Here is a 15,490-nt window from a genome sequence, read left to right as displayed (position 1 = left end):
ACCTCACATGTTAGTTGTATGAAATCAACATTTTAAAATAGGTGTATTTAATTTTTAAGAATAATTGTCGAATTTAAAAAAATCAAATATAGAAACTTACAAAAATTCACTCATTCTGCCACATTTATGTGACATTATAATTATATAGGAACTAAATAATTTTTCTTTAGCTTTTTAAAAAATATTTTGAATTATTAATATCTTGACAATTATTAATACTCACATAGTTTAAAAAAGCTTGAAGAATTTATATTCAAATTCATATAAAAAATATGTGTTGTGACTCTTGTTCTTTTATGGACCAAATCTCTTTTACACACTTTCTGTGGACAATAACAATATTACACACGTAACTTTTTTAAAGTGTATCTAGTACACTGGGTCCAATAAAAAGTTTATCCGTGTAATTCACGCGTTTGACTTTAGCCATTTGGCAATTATTAAAATTGATCTACTATTTTTAACCCTTTATATTTATGACCCAACTAGACACGACCCATCCGATAAAAAAGGTTAAAACTAATTTACCCCAAAATGGTTCTCATTTTGCGATTTATCTCCAAATAACTATGTTGAAGGCAATTTCGACGACTATCTCAAGCGAAGCTTTCATCTTGTATGAGAGGTGGATTTATGCAATTTTAGGTTAGTAATTTTTATTACCTTGCATTACCCGTTTGTGTTAGCAGTGGATGGGTTGAACCTAGGATTTTTTGAAATTTCTTCTATTTGCTTTAAGGTTTTCGGACTTTTTAAAAGAGGAATCTTTTGTCATTGTCGATATTACTGTGAAGTTGTCGTATTGTTGCATTTATAGAGAGTTTTTTTTATAAAGAGATTTACTTTATGTCTGTAAACTGTATGTAAAGTTAGGGATTATGTGATTATTGTAATATCCTTGTTTTAAACAATGTGATGCGCTCTTGTCTTTGTCTCTACTTTTGTATTTCTGTATTTCTTTATTTTCAGTTGTTGCATGTGGCAATGGATTTATTTGTCCCCTTTTTTTTTACAGAAAATAATCTTTTAAATTGATTACACTCAAACGATACCATAATGGGGTCTTAGTTCCTTTTAACTTTGCTCGTTATGTAGGAGTAGTCAAACATTGATCTTAGACATAGATGTGGATATACTGTCTTTTATTGAACTGATGAACTACACCAAGTTAATGGAATTTAAAAATATGGCCGAGCTATATATTTGTCAAATGGATATGAGATACAAATTGGTAAATATTCTCACAAGCAAGGATATATTAAACATTTATAATAAATTGGAAGATAAGAATACCTTAAGGGGTCGTTTGGTATGAGGTATAAGAAGGTATAAGGGTGGTATAAAAATATAATACCACCTTAATACTCTGTTTGGTTAGCAAACCAGGTATAAGTTATCCCGATGTTAATTTTAACACTGGAATAACTTATACCTTATAGAAGGCGGAGTAATTAGCACCGGTATAACTTATACCTTCTTCTTAGAAATTATGCAATGTCATTCTTAATACAACATACCAAACAATGAATAAACAACAATCCCAACATAACTAATCCCAGCATAACTTATCTCAATATAACTTATACCGGCATAACTTATACCGGTATAAATCGTATTCCAACCAAACGACCCCTAAATATTTATGTGACTCATGATATCCTTTTAAATGTTGTTGACATAAATAAGGCTAGTAAATGGGTTGATGAGAGTAATAGTGGAGCTTTTAAGACATAGTGGTCTTAGAAGAAGAAGAAGACAGTGAACCTTCACATGCTCCTGCTCTTGCACCTTCAAGAGAACAAAAGAGTGAAGTAGAAAGTGAATAAGATGATGATTATAATGACTCAGACTTTGATAATCTTGATAGTGATAAGAGTGATGGAGTAGACTTACAATTTCTCGATGATAATGATTATGATATGATGTTCATGAAGAATTTACAGAGTGTATGGATGAACTGAGAAAACATAGGAGAGAAAGGAGTGAAAGGCCAAATGATAACGGTGATATTAACCTAGGTGATGCAGTAATTGATATTGGCTTTGATGAATTAAGGACTGGTAGTAAGCAAAATAGGTACACAAGCTTAGTAGGGACATATGAGCCTTATTTTTTATCTTCTGATGTTGAAAGCTTTCGTTCAGATGTTGAAGATGAATTTGATGAAGAACATAAGCAGATAATGACTGCCAAGAGGAGAAAAAAGCTCCGATATTTGATCAATTGTCAAGAAAATAACCTAAGAGTTGGGGCTGAATTTTTAGAGTGTTGATGATTTTAGGTTGATTGTTACTAAATATGCAATTCAGAAAGGAGTTCAAACCGAGAAGTATATTAATGAACCTGGTAGGGTGAAGGTAAAATGCATGCACCCAAGATGTCTATGGTTGTTGGCTGCTAGCAAAGATGGCAGATCCAACAATTTTAAGATAAAAAAAATATTGTGTTGTCCACAAGTGTTATAGGACAAACAAAAATAATCTTTGCAACTCCGGATACCTTACAAAGCATTACATGAATAAGATTGTGTCTCAACCAAATATGAAAGTTTAGGAGCTAAAGAAACTCATTAAGGATGACCTAGACATGTATGTGGGTAGGTTAACTGTCTATAGAACTAGAGCAAAAATTCTAAAAGAGATAATAGGTGATATGAATGTTTAGTTCAAGAGATTGTATGATTATAGAGCTATTTTTTTTACAAAAAAATTCATTTACAATTTGTGTTTTGAAGGTAGAGATCAAGATGAAGGCAAGCTTGTCTTCTAGTCATTTTATGTGTGCTTCTATGTTATAAAAAAAAGGATGGACTAAAGGTTGCAGAAGGATAATTGGCCTTGATTGATGCTTTTAAAAGGCATTTGTAGGAGTCAGTTGCTTGTAGCAGTATCAAAGGGTGACAACAATCAGATGTTACCAATTGCTTGGGCCATTATAGAGTGTGAGAACAATTTCATTTGGACATGGTTTCTGAAATGTGTGACTAATGACTTAGGGCTTCAAGATTGAAGGGATCACACTATTATGCCTGATATACAAAAGGTGATTTTCATTGCTGCCACTATTTAATTTTTCTTATTTCTATTTCTGTTAGCAACTAATATATTTGTATTATGTTACAGGGATTGCTTAATGCTATTTTTAGAAGTGTTGCCTAAAAGTGAACATAGGTGGTGTGCCAGACATATATAAGCAAACTGGTCCTAAGACTGAAGAGGATTAGAGATGAGAAACAACTTTTGGAGGTGTGCAAGAGCATCATGTGTGATAGAATTGAATTTTCACCTTGGACAACTTGAATATGCTTTGGGAATGAGATATATGAGAGCCTCCTGAGGTATAACAAGGAAACCTGGTGCAAAGCATACTTTAATTATGACAGAAAATGTGATATAATTTACAATAATATGTGTGAGATCTTTAATGCTTGGATACTTGCTGCTAGACACAAGATAATCATCACAATGTTGGAAGAAATAAGAGTGAAAATTATGAAGAGAATAAGAAAGTCAAGGGAGTTTGCAGATACATGGATATGTGATATATTCCCAATTACTATGAAAGTATACCAGGATAATATGGCTCAGTCTACGAGGTGTACAATCAAACGGAATGGTGAATTTGGCTATGAGGTTGAGGATACCTCATTAAGATTGTTGTTCAAGCATAGTGTGAATATGCAAACTCAGATATGCACCTTCAGGTTATGGATGTCGAAGGGTATCCCTTGTGCTCATGCAATTTTTGCTATGCACTTCAAGAACATTGAGCCTATTAACTATATACCTCAATGGTACGACAAATTCACTTATCTGAAGGCATATTCAACATTTATCCAGCTTGTGTCAAATATACATCTATGGCCAACATCTACCAATCCACCAGTTGAACCCCTACCAATTAAAAAGATGTCTGATAGACCAAAGAAGAAGGGAAGAAGAGAAGAAACTGAACATCCTAAATCTAGAAAGCTATCAAAAAGGGGTATGGAGATGACATGTTCAAATTATGGTGGCTATAGACACAACAAAAGGAGTTGCCCCAATAAAGCAAGGCATGCAGATTCTACTCCTACAAATGCTTCTTATAGAGAAAGCAAGGGAGGAAGAGGAAGAGGGATAACTGCTTCAACTACTACTGCCCCTGTTTGGCAGTGGAAGAGGAACCGATAGAGGAAGTAATACACCTGCTCTTCAACTACTTCTGCCCCTGATGCTACTATAGAGGAATATGAAGTATTAGATGTAGAGGAAAAATGCACCTGCTCTAACACCTTTAACTTCAAATACTTTTGCCCCTGGAAGAGAAAGAAGATCTGGGATTGGACTGTTTCAACTAAGCAATAGGTTCATAAGTTTTTCTGTAAGTACTTTAAACTTAAGTTTATGTCTTGTTAAACTACTTTACTAAATACTTTTAATTTTCTACAGTCTGGTGGAGGTAAACCAAGAGTGGTTTCTCTTGCTGGTGAAAAGAGGTCATCAGTAGATATTCATGAATATGCCTATAAGCCAACGAAGTGGAGTAAAATGGAATAGTAGACTAGCCATTACTAGAAGATAACTTGAAAGAACTGTTGCATCTCATTCCAGAACTACTGCATCCCATTCCAACCTCAGTTAAGCAAGTTCATCATCTCAGCCATCCAAGAACAACTATATATAGTTTTGTATTGAATGTTGTACTGTAAAGTTATTTTGGAACACTTGAATTTGGACCCAAACTGTTAGGGTTGTTATTAACTAGTTGTATGTGATGTTTAATGTTGTTTAAGACAAGACGTACTTTTTGTTAAGTGTGGTTGCTATTACTATGTGACTATAATGAACACCTTTATTCTTAGAATAACAAAAGTTTAGCTACGAGAATCAATAGATTCGCACGACAAGAATTCAAGAATGTGAAGTTTTTCCTAAAGGTTCTGCAGCCTCTCGAAGATAGTGCAGACGTCTCTGTACCGATCCGCAAGACTCTACTAAACCCACTCATGACCCGTAAGACCTATATAACCTAGGCTCTGATACCAACTTGTCACGACCCAAAACTACCCTGTCGTGATGGCACCTATCGTGAAACTAGGCAAGCCGACTCTTTACAAAAAACAACGCAATATTTCATTTTCAAAGATAAATTCAAGCTATTTAATAATAAAACTTCACAAAGAATATCTGAATAACAAAAGTGCGAAAAGAAAATCCCAACATCGAGGTGTCACTAGTCATGAGCATCTACTACAGTCTGTCCAAAAAAAAATTGAGACTAATACAGTCTGGAAATATAACTACAACAGCTATAGGAAGGTAGGAGGGAGAAGAGCAGGGTTGCGATTGCCAGCAGCTACCTTGCCAATTCTGGGAAGATCTACGGCTGGAATAGTCAACAGCCGCTACCGGGTCCTGATACTCCTGAATCTGCACACAAGGTATAGAGAGTAATGTGAATATGCCAACTCAGTAAGTAACCAAAGTAAATAAAGACTGAGAAGCAGTGACGAGCAATAAAACATAGTAAGTTCATATCAGGAAAACTCAGTAAAAATATAGCAGGCTTTTAAAAGTAGAGTTTGAATCAAATCATTTCGTTTAAACTCAGTTTCAGTAAAATCATTTGAAGATATTTTTCAACAGTTCTCAAACAGAGGCTCAGTGCAACAGTGAGCAAAATGATGAAATCGTAAACGTCCCCTCGGGCAAACATCACTAATAAGCACTCCCTCGGGCAAAACATCACTCATATATAGCCCCTCGGGCAAACCTCACAGTCACTCGTATACAGCCCCTCGGGCATATCTCATATCACTCACTCAGGGTACCCGCGCTCACTAGGGGTGTGTAGACTCCGGAGGGGCTCCTTCAGCCCAAATGCTATAACAAGCCACCTCGTGGCATAAATCAATCAGGCCATCGGCCTCACTCAATCATGAATCAGTAACAACATGTTGCGGCGTATAGCCCGATCCTATAGATATCCTCACAAATCAGGCCATTGGCCTCACTCAGTCATAAACCTCTCAAGCCACTCGGGCTATTAGTAAAAATAGGGTACTCGGCCCAAAACAACATTTTTATAAGTATCAAAACAGAGTAATAAAGACTGACTTATGAAATCAATGAGTATAACGTGACTGAGTATAGATTTTCAGCCAAAAACAGTGAGAGGATAATAAGAAAAAGGCCCCTAAAGGTCCAAACAGCTCTGGCACAAGGCCCAAATATGGCATTCAGCCCAATCTACAGAAATTCTTTCTAAAACACATAAGTATCATATAGTTTCAACCAGATACACAACTTATAGTTGTTACGGGACGAACCAAGTCACAATCCCCAATGGTGCACGTCCACATGCCCGTCACCTAGCCTGCGCGTCACCTCAAAATAGTAAAATGATAATAAATCTAGGGTTTCATACCCACGGGACTAGATTTACAATCATTACTTACTTTAAACCGGTCAAATCCCTATTCCGCAATGCCCTTGCCTCTCTAACCGGCCTCCAAATGCCTCGAATCTAGCCACAAATAATTTGATACAATCAACACGAGCTAAAGGAATCAATCCCATAAAAAATGCTAAGCTTTAGGTCAAAAGTCACAAAGTCAACTCAAAAGTCAGGGCCGGGCCCACGTCTCGAAATCCGACAAAATGTCGCAAAATCCGACAACACATTTGATTATAAGACTAACCATACTAGTTTCACTCAAATCTGACCTCGAATCGGCTTCCAAATCCCAAAAGTTCATTTTATGAAACTCCGCCAATTTTCCCCAATTTCATCTCAAATCACTAATTGAATGACGAATTCAATGATATATTCATGAATATTAGCCAAAATCGAGTTAGAATTACTTACCCAAATGATTTCCTTGAAAAGCTCCCAAAAGGTCGCCTCAAACCGAGCTCCCAAAGTCCAAGATGTGAAATAAAACCCTAAACCTCGCTTATATAGTGCTCTCTGAACCTCCTCACCGCGATCCGCATAATTCTGCCGTGGACCCTGAGCCATACCTTCCGCAGTTCACATAAAATCAACCAAGGCTGCATTCCCTCTTCCGCGGCCAGCATAATTTCCATCGCGTCCGCATAATACCTCTGTGGCCGCACTTCCTACACCATAGACCAGAGATATGCCAACTTCCAAAGCCAACTAATGATCTGATAACCACCTGAAACTCACCCGAGGCCCTCGGGACCTCAACCAAACATACTAACATATCCCACAATATCAATAAAACTTAGTCGAACCTTCAAATCACTCAAAACAACACCAAAACACCAAATTACCTTTAGATTTCAAGCCTAAGAACTTATAAGCTTCCAAATTTCGCAACCGACGCCGAAACTAATCAAATCATGCCCGAATGACCCCAAATTTTGCACACAAGTCAAATATGACACCACAAACCTATTCCAACTTCCAGAATTCCATTCCGACTCTGACATCAATTTTTCCATTGCCACCCGAAATAGCCAAATTTCTAACTTTCGCCAATTCAAGCCAAATTCTACCACGGACCCCTAAACCACATTCCGGATGCGATCCTAAGTCCAAAATCACCTAACAGAGCTAGCGGAACCATCCAAATTCACATCCGAAATCGTTTACATACAAGTCAACAACCGGTTGACTTTTCCAACTTAAGCTTCTAAATAGGAGGCTAAGTGCCTCGCTCCATTTCAAATCCACTCCGGACCCAAACCAACCAACTCGCTACGATAAAATACAGTTGAATAGCACAAAAGGTAGCAGAAATGGGGGAAATGGGGCTATAACTTATGAAACGATCGGCCGGGTCGTTACATCTCCTCTCTATGTTAGTGTTGTGGCCGATACCACAACATTTGGTATTAGAGCCCTGCGACCTCAGACCACCACGACAATGACCAAAGCTACTGGTAAAGCTCAAAGCTCCGACGAGCAATCCGAAAAATTGAAGCTCAGCTTCAAGTGTTTATGGCGGACACCAACAAAAAGTTTGAGAAACTTGAGCTCGAACAAAATTAGGTTAAGACTGCTTTAATCGAGACTAAAGCAAGTTGTCGGAGCATTGAGAAAAATGGGAAAAGAATGGAGTAGTTCTTCATTCAGTGGGAAGCACAACAGAGGTCAGAACCACCAACTTCACAACAATCTTACCTAGCTGCAGCTACCAGCGCGCAAATCGGCTCCTCTAAAGGTACCGGGTCATTTTCTGGCCAAATTCCCTTCTCAATTTCACCTCTCCCCACACCCCCACCGACTCTTGTACCTAACCCAACACATTTAAAGGGTATAGTGCTATCGCCAATTCCCGTTCAACTTCAGGGATCGAGTGTTGTGAACCCTACTCTAATAGTATCCTAACCTTTAGACACATTACTGAATATTCCTTAAAACCCTAATATTAACCCCTTTGTATCAAGTGCAGTACAAACCCCAATCCCAAACAATTCGAGCTCAAACCTTAACCCTCCCCTGCTTCTTCCCCCAATAGAAAATCCTTTATCTCAGATTAACCATATTGTACCTCTAAACAAACCCAAAGCTAAGCTTCTCTTTCCGAAATTTGATGCCACAAATCCTAAAGGCTGGTTGAGAAGGTGTAATAAATTTTTTCGTGTTTACCAAGTTCCAGATTATCAGAGGATTGACTACATATATTTTAATGCAAAAAGGCAGATGGACTTGTGGTTCGAAAACTTATTGCTAGACAATGATTTTCACCTTGGACAACTTGAATATGTTGGGTGCTTCCGGAGTTTGGACCACAATCTGGTTTCTGTCGATGAGCTCTTGGATGGCATTTTTCAAGTGCCAGCACTTTTTCGTATCATGCCCCGAAGTACCAGAACAATATGCACAACTTAGGGAGTAATCAAGATTCTTTGGAGAAGGGTTTGGCAATTTCGACTCAATTAGCCTCAACACATCCAACTGCCTCAATCTCTGGAATAAACTGGTATAAGACTCCCCCAGCGGGGTAAAAGTTTTCTTCTGCTGCAACCTCTTGTTTCTAAACACGGGTTACCGACAGGGCTTCGGTAGGCTCGTGGGGGTGGGTAAGCATTTTGTAGAGCTAGGTAGGTATTTTGTGGGGCTGGAGCATGCCATTGTGAGTAGGAAGGAGGTTGAGTATATGACTGGGCGTGGTTGACAGAAATTTGAGGGCTTGGTGATGGGAAGCAATGTTGGGGTGGATTATATGGGGTTTGGGTGTAGGTTCGGTGATGGGGTCGAGGCTGGGTATAATGGTGTGACGAGCCCCTCGGTCCAACCCACGATCCTGAATCAACTGTTGCCACATCTTCTTTCTTCTTCTTTCTGATCACTCCCTTGGTACCATTCTGAATGGCTTGGGGTAGTTGCTTTGATGACTGAGTAGCTCATGATTTTGCTTGATTTAAGCCCTTCTTCCACCATGCCACCCATCTTTACTACCTCGTTGAAAGACTTGCCTATGGCTGATATGAGATGGCCAAAGTAAGTAGGCTCCAGAGCTTGTAGAAAGTACTCCACCATTTTGTTTTCCTCCATCGGAGGGTTGACTCTTGCCGCTTGTTCTCTTCAGCGAAAACCGTATTCCCTGAAACTTTCACTAGGCTTCTTCTCAATCTTAGTCAAAGACAAACGATCTGGAACAATCTCGATGTTGTATTAGAAATGATGAGCGTATGCTTGGGCCAAATCATCCCAGGTATACCATCTACTGTGATCCTGACGAATGTACCCCTCCAACGTCGTGCCACTCAGACTCTGGCTAAAGTATTCCATCAACAACTCAACTTTCCCACCGACTCCTCTCATTTTACTGTAGAATCCCCTCAAGTGGGCCACCGGGTCTCCATGCCCATCATATAGGTCGAATTTAGACATCTTAAATCACACAGGCAACTGAACATCGGTAAATAGACACAAATCTTTTTAGGCTACGCTCACCTGGCCTCCCAATCCCTACATGTTTCTGAACGATTGTTCCAGACTTCTTACCTTCCTGGACATCTCCTCTTGTTCTGGGTTTTTAGGTGGTTTCTTAGTCTTAATAGGGAGGTCGAAACGAGGATTGTAGGAGTAATGATATGGAGCATTGAAAGTAGGCTCTGGGGGATAGTATTGATTATCTTGGGTCTGGAATAATGGCTCACTAGAAGATCGATGGAGTGTAGCTGGCGGGGGTGCTACGAAAACAGGGGTGGATGGTGGAGGGGGGTATGGGATTGGTTTGGCTAGTGGTGCTTGTGTGGTTTGGGAAGTAGTGCCCTGATAGTGGTGGTAGTGGGTGAAGCCTGGTGCCTGTTGCGGAGATGAATCAACAGTGGGAGGTTCTTGGGATTGAGCTAGTGGCGGAATGAAAGCAGGGCTGGCAGGGTATGATGGTGGTGGATGCCCTTTTACCCATGCTTGGTACATTTCATCCATCTGATGTTTCAACTTATGTGACTCCTCTTTCAGATTAACCTCAGACTCTTCTCCCTCTCTCAATGGATCAATAACACTTGCATCCAGCTCTTGGCCAGCCATGATCAACTTTTTTTTAGACCTGGTGTTGTACGGGTGGGTTGCCGGAATGCCTAACAAACTAACCACTTGCCTGTACTTGATGACAACAAGCAAACTTGTTAGCGATTAAGAGCTTAACAGATAGGCAACCACACATTGGGGATGCAATACACCTAAGCAGTCAACCATTTCTATTATGCATTTGAATGACTGCTTGCGTCATCCCGGCTTTCACTAATTTTCATTTTGCAATTTTCTTTCTCTCTTTCTTTTTCATTCCTGCTTTTCTTTGCTTGATTCTTGTCTTTATTTTTCCTCTCTTGTTTTGCCATTATTTCTTTCCCCGCAATTTTTCTTGTTTTCTCTCCTCTTTTTCCTTTTCATTTCATGGTTATGATCGAATCCTATGGGGATTGCCTACGTATCATGACGCCGCATGAATCAGACCAAGCGTAGTTCTGGGGATAAAAAAATACATTTTTGATTTTTTTTAATTTTTTTATAAAACAAAACATTCTGGGTTTTTCCTATTACAACGACTCCACGCTACAGACTTAAACATTTTCTAAAACTTAAAACAAGACTCGAAATGGACTAATAGACTCTAAAAGAAATTACAATACAAACTCGAAAGATAAAGTCAATAATACATAAATGCTTCCACTGTTGCTCCAGTTGGCCTTGCTGCGGGCCTATGCGCCATATCTTCTTGGAGACGAAACATGTCATCCATGATTTGTCGGACAAAAATCATCACTGAAGCGAAGAACATGGACCGGTTCATGTCTTCGCACTCGTTGCACTTCATCACAATGTAGTCTGCAATCCTCCTAAGTCCTAACCCTGTCCCTGATGATACCCTTCTCTTGTAGCAACCATCCAATCTGCTGAGATTTGGCATGCAAAACTTGTTCGGCTGTCTGATTTTGCTTTTGAAGCTGCTGCAGGTCTTTTTCTAGCTGTGACATCAGGGCATAACAATGCTCCCTTTCTGCTTTGAAGTCTCTTGCTTGCTTGGTCATTTCGTTCTCAAGAGCATTGACCTTTTTCTTTAGACCCAACATTCCTTTGTCGTACTTCTCCTTTAGTTGTCGAACGAAACTGGCTCGTTCCTCCACATTCTTAGCTAACTTGGCTCGGGCATTGGCTAGTTCAGCTCCAGTCTTTTGCAAATCATCCTCATAGTCACGTACTTTTTGCATAAGGCTGTAGATGAGCTTTTCATCTTTTCTGCTTCTGCCCGGGTTCTCAGCTGCTATTCTCATTTTTCGAACTTGGGCTTGGAGAGCTTCATTTTCTTGGGCCAATCTTCTTCTTTCACTTTCAGCTTCTTGTGCTTGGAGATCATTATTGAATTCCATGTTTCTCAGCTTCTCTTCCAAGGTGTGAATCGCGACTTGATATTTTTTCTCCTTTTCTCCCCAGGCCAACCTTTATTGGATTTTATCGTCAAAAGCTTGAACATGAGGTCTCTTGGCAGGCCTCTCGGGCTCGTTTTTGGGCTCAGGCTCTGGCTTGTTATTTGCACAAAACCTTTTCTTAAACCATGCAGCATAATCTAGATCCACTTTCCCCTGTGCAACATCTAGTACCTGGGTGCCATTTTTCAGATAACAACAACCATTCCAATCCTACTGAACTAAGGTTTCGGACAATGCAGCTTCTGGATGTAGCTCAATGACCTGGGCGGTTAGATCTTCATCTTCGGGCACCACCTGATATCTTCCTAACTGCCTTAAGACCCTCTACGATGCATATGGCTGGACACCCCTCAAACCCATCAACATTAGGTAACCCTTGGTAGCCGTCATGTATATGGCTTCTGTCATCGGGAGCCATCTTATAGTCAACTCAACCTGACTTGCTTTGAGAGCTTTCAAGTGGGAGACCCAGGCTTCAAACCCATCTGGAGCATTGTAGTCTTTTACCCTTTTCTCATAGCTCTTGATGAAGTTATCCGTTCTCGAACCATAACTCATGAATTTGGGGTGATGGCGGAGATGCTCGATCAACCACATTTGTAGAAGAATATTGAAATCTTCAAAGAATTGAGCCCCGACTTTGCATAATGTCAATGCTCGATAAATGTCTGCCATCACTAACTGAGCAAGTGTATGATCTTTATTAGTAGTGAGGATTTGTGCAATTCTGGCCATATGGATATCCACTGTCCCTTCCGCATTTGGAAAGACCATGATCCCCAAAAACGCCACGATAAAAGCAAATCGACGATGAATTTGCCAGAGGCCCTTATTTTGTTTGTTGTTCAAACCCTTTTCATACGTTTCGAACCCAGCTGAGTGCCCAAACCTGAAGTACAAGAAGTAGAAAGAACAACACCCTTTGTTTACATGGGCCTTCTTCATCTGTTTACTGATATTCAGGAGGTCAAAGAACTTATGCACAGAAGGAGCTCTTGGGAATATAAGTTGTTGTTTCCTCAAGTCCCGGCCAAACTCAATATACCCGGCCATCTCCTCTAGAGTAGGGGTGATCTCAAAATCCGAGAAGCGAAAAACATTGTGGACGGGGTCCCAAAAAGTTACCAAAGCCTTGATTAGATCTTCCCGTGATTTGATTTCCAGAATGTTTATAAGGGCGCCCAACTGCTCTTTCACCCAATCCCGACCATCTTCATCTAGATCATTCCACTACATACGCAGTTGCAACTGAGCCTATTCTATGACCAACTCTGATGGATTCTGGACAGTGTTCATTTGTACCTGTGGAAGGTTAAGGTCAAGTTTGACTCTCGTGGACCTTTTTGCAAAACAGGTTTTCAATTTCTAAAAGAAAAATCAATGGACGATGACTCCCTCCCCTATATGCTAATTTAGCAAAAGTGGTAGTTTTTGCAAACGTGGCCCCTCCGCAATTCCAGATAAATTTTGAGGCCAGGGAGAATTATTTTCTGGAAAAATGACACCTTACCGACAGACTGACTTAACCGTTCTTCACGAAAATAGCCCTTCGACAACTGAAGATACTCTAAGGCTATCCCGGCAAGAACGACATAACCGAAGCTGGATTGGCTTATTCTTTTGACCAAAAACCCTAAACTACATTTATTTGACCATTTACTCTTTTTTCTCCCTTTTTTCGAAATATAAGGCCGAACCTTATGTAGGTTGCCTACGTATCCCACATCCGGTGAGAATCATACCTGCGTAGTTCGGTCAATTTTGACACATTTGAAAAGGACATAGTATTGACTTATTTTGAAATAACTCTTTTTCTTTTCCTCTTTTTTTTGAAAATTTTCGATAGAGTTTCAGGACATTTCCAAATACCGAGGATTTTTTAGAACCGGGCTTTATTTCCTTCCCTACATCACTCTTGGTTTTTCTTTTGATTTATTTTTTCCTAGCCGGTCAACATGCATGCCGAAACAAATAAATGTTCACATAGCACATAGGATGCATCATGATGGTCTGTTATTTTGGGTACATCTGTCCTAGACGGACCCAACCCCTGTGTTGAGTCCCCAAAGTCAAATGCATATGATTCAAACAAACGTTCCTACTAGGGATCCGACATGAGGCTCTGTTTTTCTAGGTTTTAAAACCTGTGGTTGTGTTCTTGACCCGGCTTACCCGAGCGGACAACTTGAGCCGAAGAGGGGGCAACGTACCGGGAGCACTAAAGTCTACCCGACCTTGTTTCTGGCCCAGCCTCGTCCTATTTGGTATAACTTCTACAAAAAAAGTGGGCCACGCGAATGTGTGCACCAATTTTAGAAGACTCAGAGGGGTGGCATAAGAAGACAATTATATACAATTCAAATAATATCAAAGCAGTAAATAGACAACAATTAGCACAAAAGATTCACAAAATACAATAATATTAACAATAAATAAAGCCAAATAAAATCATATTAAAAAGCTCGAATTCTTGAACCCTGAACCAGAGATTCTGGGTTCTTGTCCCTAGCAGAGTCGCCAGAGCTGTCACACCTCCTTTTTACTACCCCCCGGAAGGGTATAAGAGAGTTTTTCCAATTAAAATGACAATCGAAACAGGATTATTTATATTAAATTAGAGTTGCCACTTGGGATAATTTATGGTGTCCCAAGTCACCGGTTTAGAATCCTGAATCGAGGAGATTTGACTCTGTATTAATGTTTGCGAAACACATAAATCCGGGTATGGAATTCTGTTAACCCTAGAGAAGGTATTAGTCACTCCTGAGTTCCGTGGTTCTAGCACGACCGCTTTGATCATACTTGGCTTAAAAAATTGTTTGATTACTGATTTTAGAACCTATGTGCATTTGCCTCTTTTAATTAAGAAATTATCTTGAAACAGGTCACGCATACGTGTACCCATTTAGTCGAAGTTGCGTGAACGCATACTCCAATTTTGCTTTTAAGATCGTAATTAAGTCACGCGAACGTGTACACAACCACGATGGTATATTGAACTCTCCTAAAGCAAGCTACGAGTATCATTATTATTAATATCCAAGTTATAATACCACTAGGAGGGCCATAGGCTATTTAAATATGGATGGCACACCTCGGTCTATTTTTAAAGAACTATATTTAATTAGAGCGGACTATATTAATAACAATTTTATCATTACGAGGAAGTTTGGTCGAGGTTGCGCGAACGCATACTCCGATTTGGTTTCTAGAATCATGATTATGTCACACGAACGTGTACACAATCACAATTGTAGTTTAAACGCGCCTAAAGGCTTTTCTACGAATATTCATTTTTGTAGATGAGTCACAATAATTATGATGGCACACCTTACTCTATTTTTAGAAACAATACTTAGTTTTAGGCCTAAAGATATTTTTTATTTACAAATGACTTGGATTATAAAGCAGACCTATAATAATATGGACAAAGAGCTGGGCCAATAGCTGGCCCAACATATTATCAAATAAGCGTACAAAACAAAAGGGGAGGTGTTGGGGCTGCAGGGACTCGAAATCAAACCCAGCAGACATGAACCTCGTAAACCCTGTCAGGCCTAAAGGGGTCAGGGCTGTTTTGTTTGGGCTGACGCCCA

The 15,490-nt window shown here is 39.6% G+C and overlaps 1 protein-coding gene across 1 annotated transcript; it reads right to left on the bottom strand.

Annotated features, from left to right (window-relative positions):
* Nucleotides 1-11,303: 11,303 nt before the first annotated feature.
* LOC138886217 (uncharacterized) lies at nucleotides 11,304-11,834 on the bottom strand. The gene has a single exon (XM_070167271.1). It carries the CDS (start codon nucleotides 11,832-11,834, stop codon nucleotides 11,304-11,306), a length of 531 nt encoding a protein of 176 aa, XP_070023372.1.
* Nucleotides 11,835-15,490: the final 3,656 nt, after the last annotated feature.

Source organism: Nicotiana sylvestris, chromosome 2 (assembly GCF_000393655.2).
Source record: "Nicotiana sylvestris chromosome 2, ASM39365v2, whole genome shotgun sequence".
Classification (NCBI taxonomy): Eukaryota; Viridiplantae; Streptophyta; class Magnoliopsida; order Solanales; family Solanaceae; genus Nicotiana; species Nicotiana sylvestris.
Note: the sequence above shows the minus strand (reverse complement) of the source record. Positions and strands in the feature narration are given on the sequence as shown.

Coding starts and splice junctions, on each gene's coding strand:
- LOC138886217 (XM_070167271.1), bottom strand. CDS start 11,834: ATGGAATTCAATAATGATCTCCAAGCACAAGAAGCTGAAAGTGAAAGA.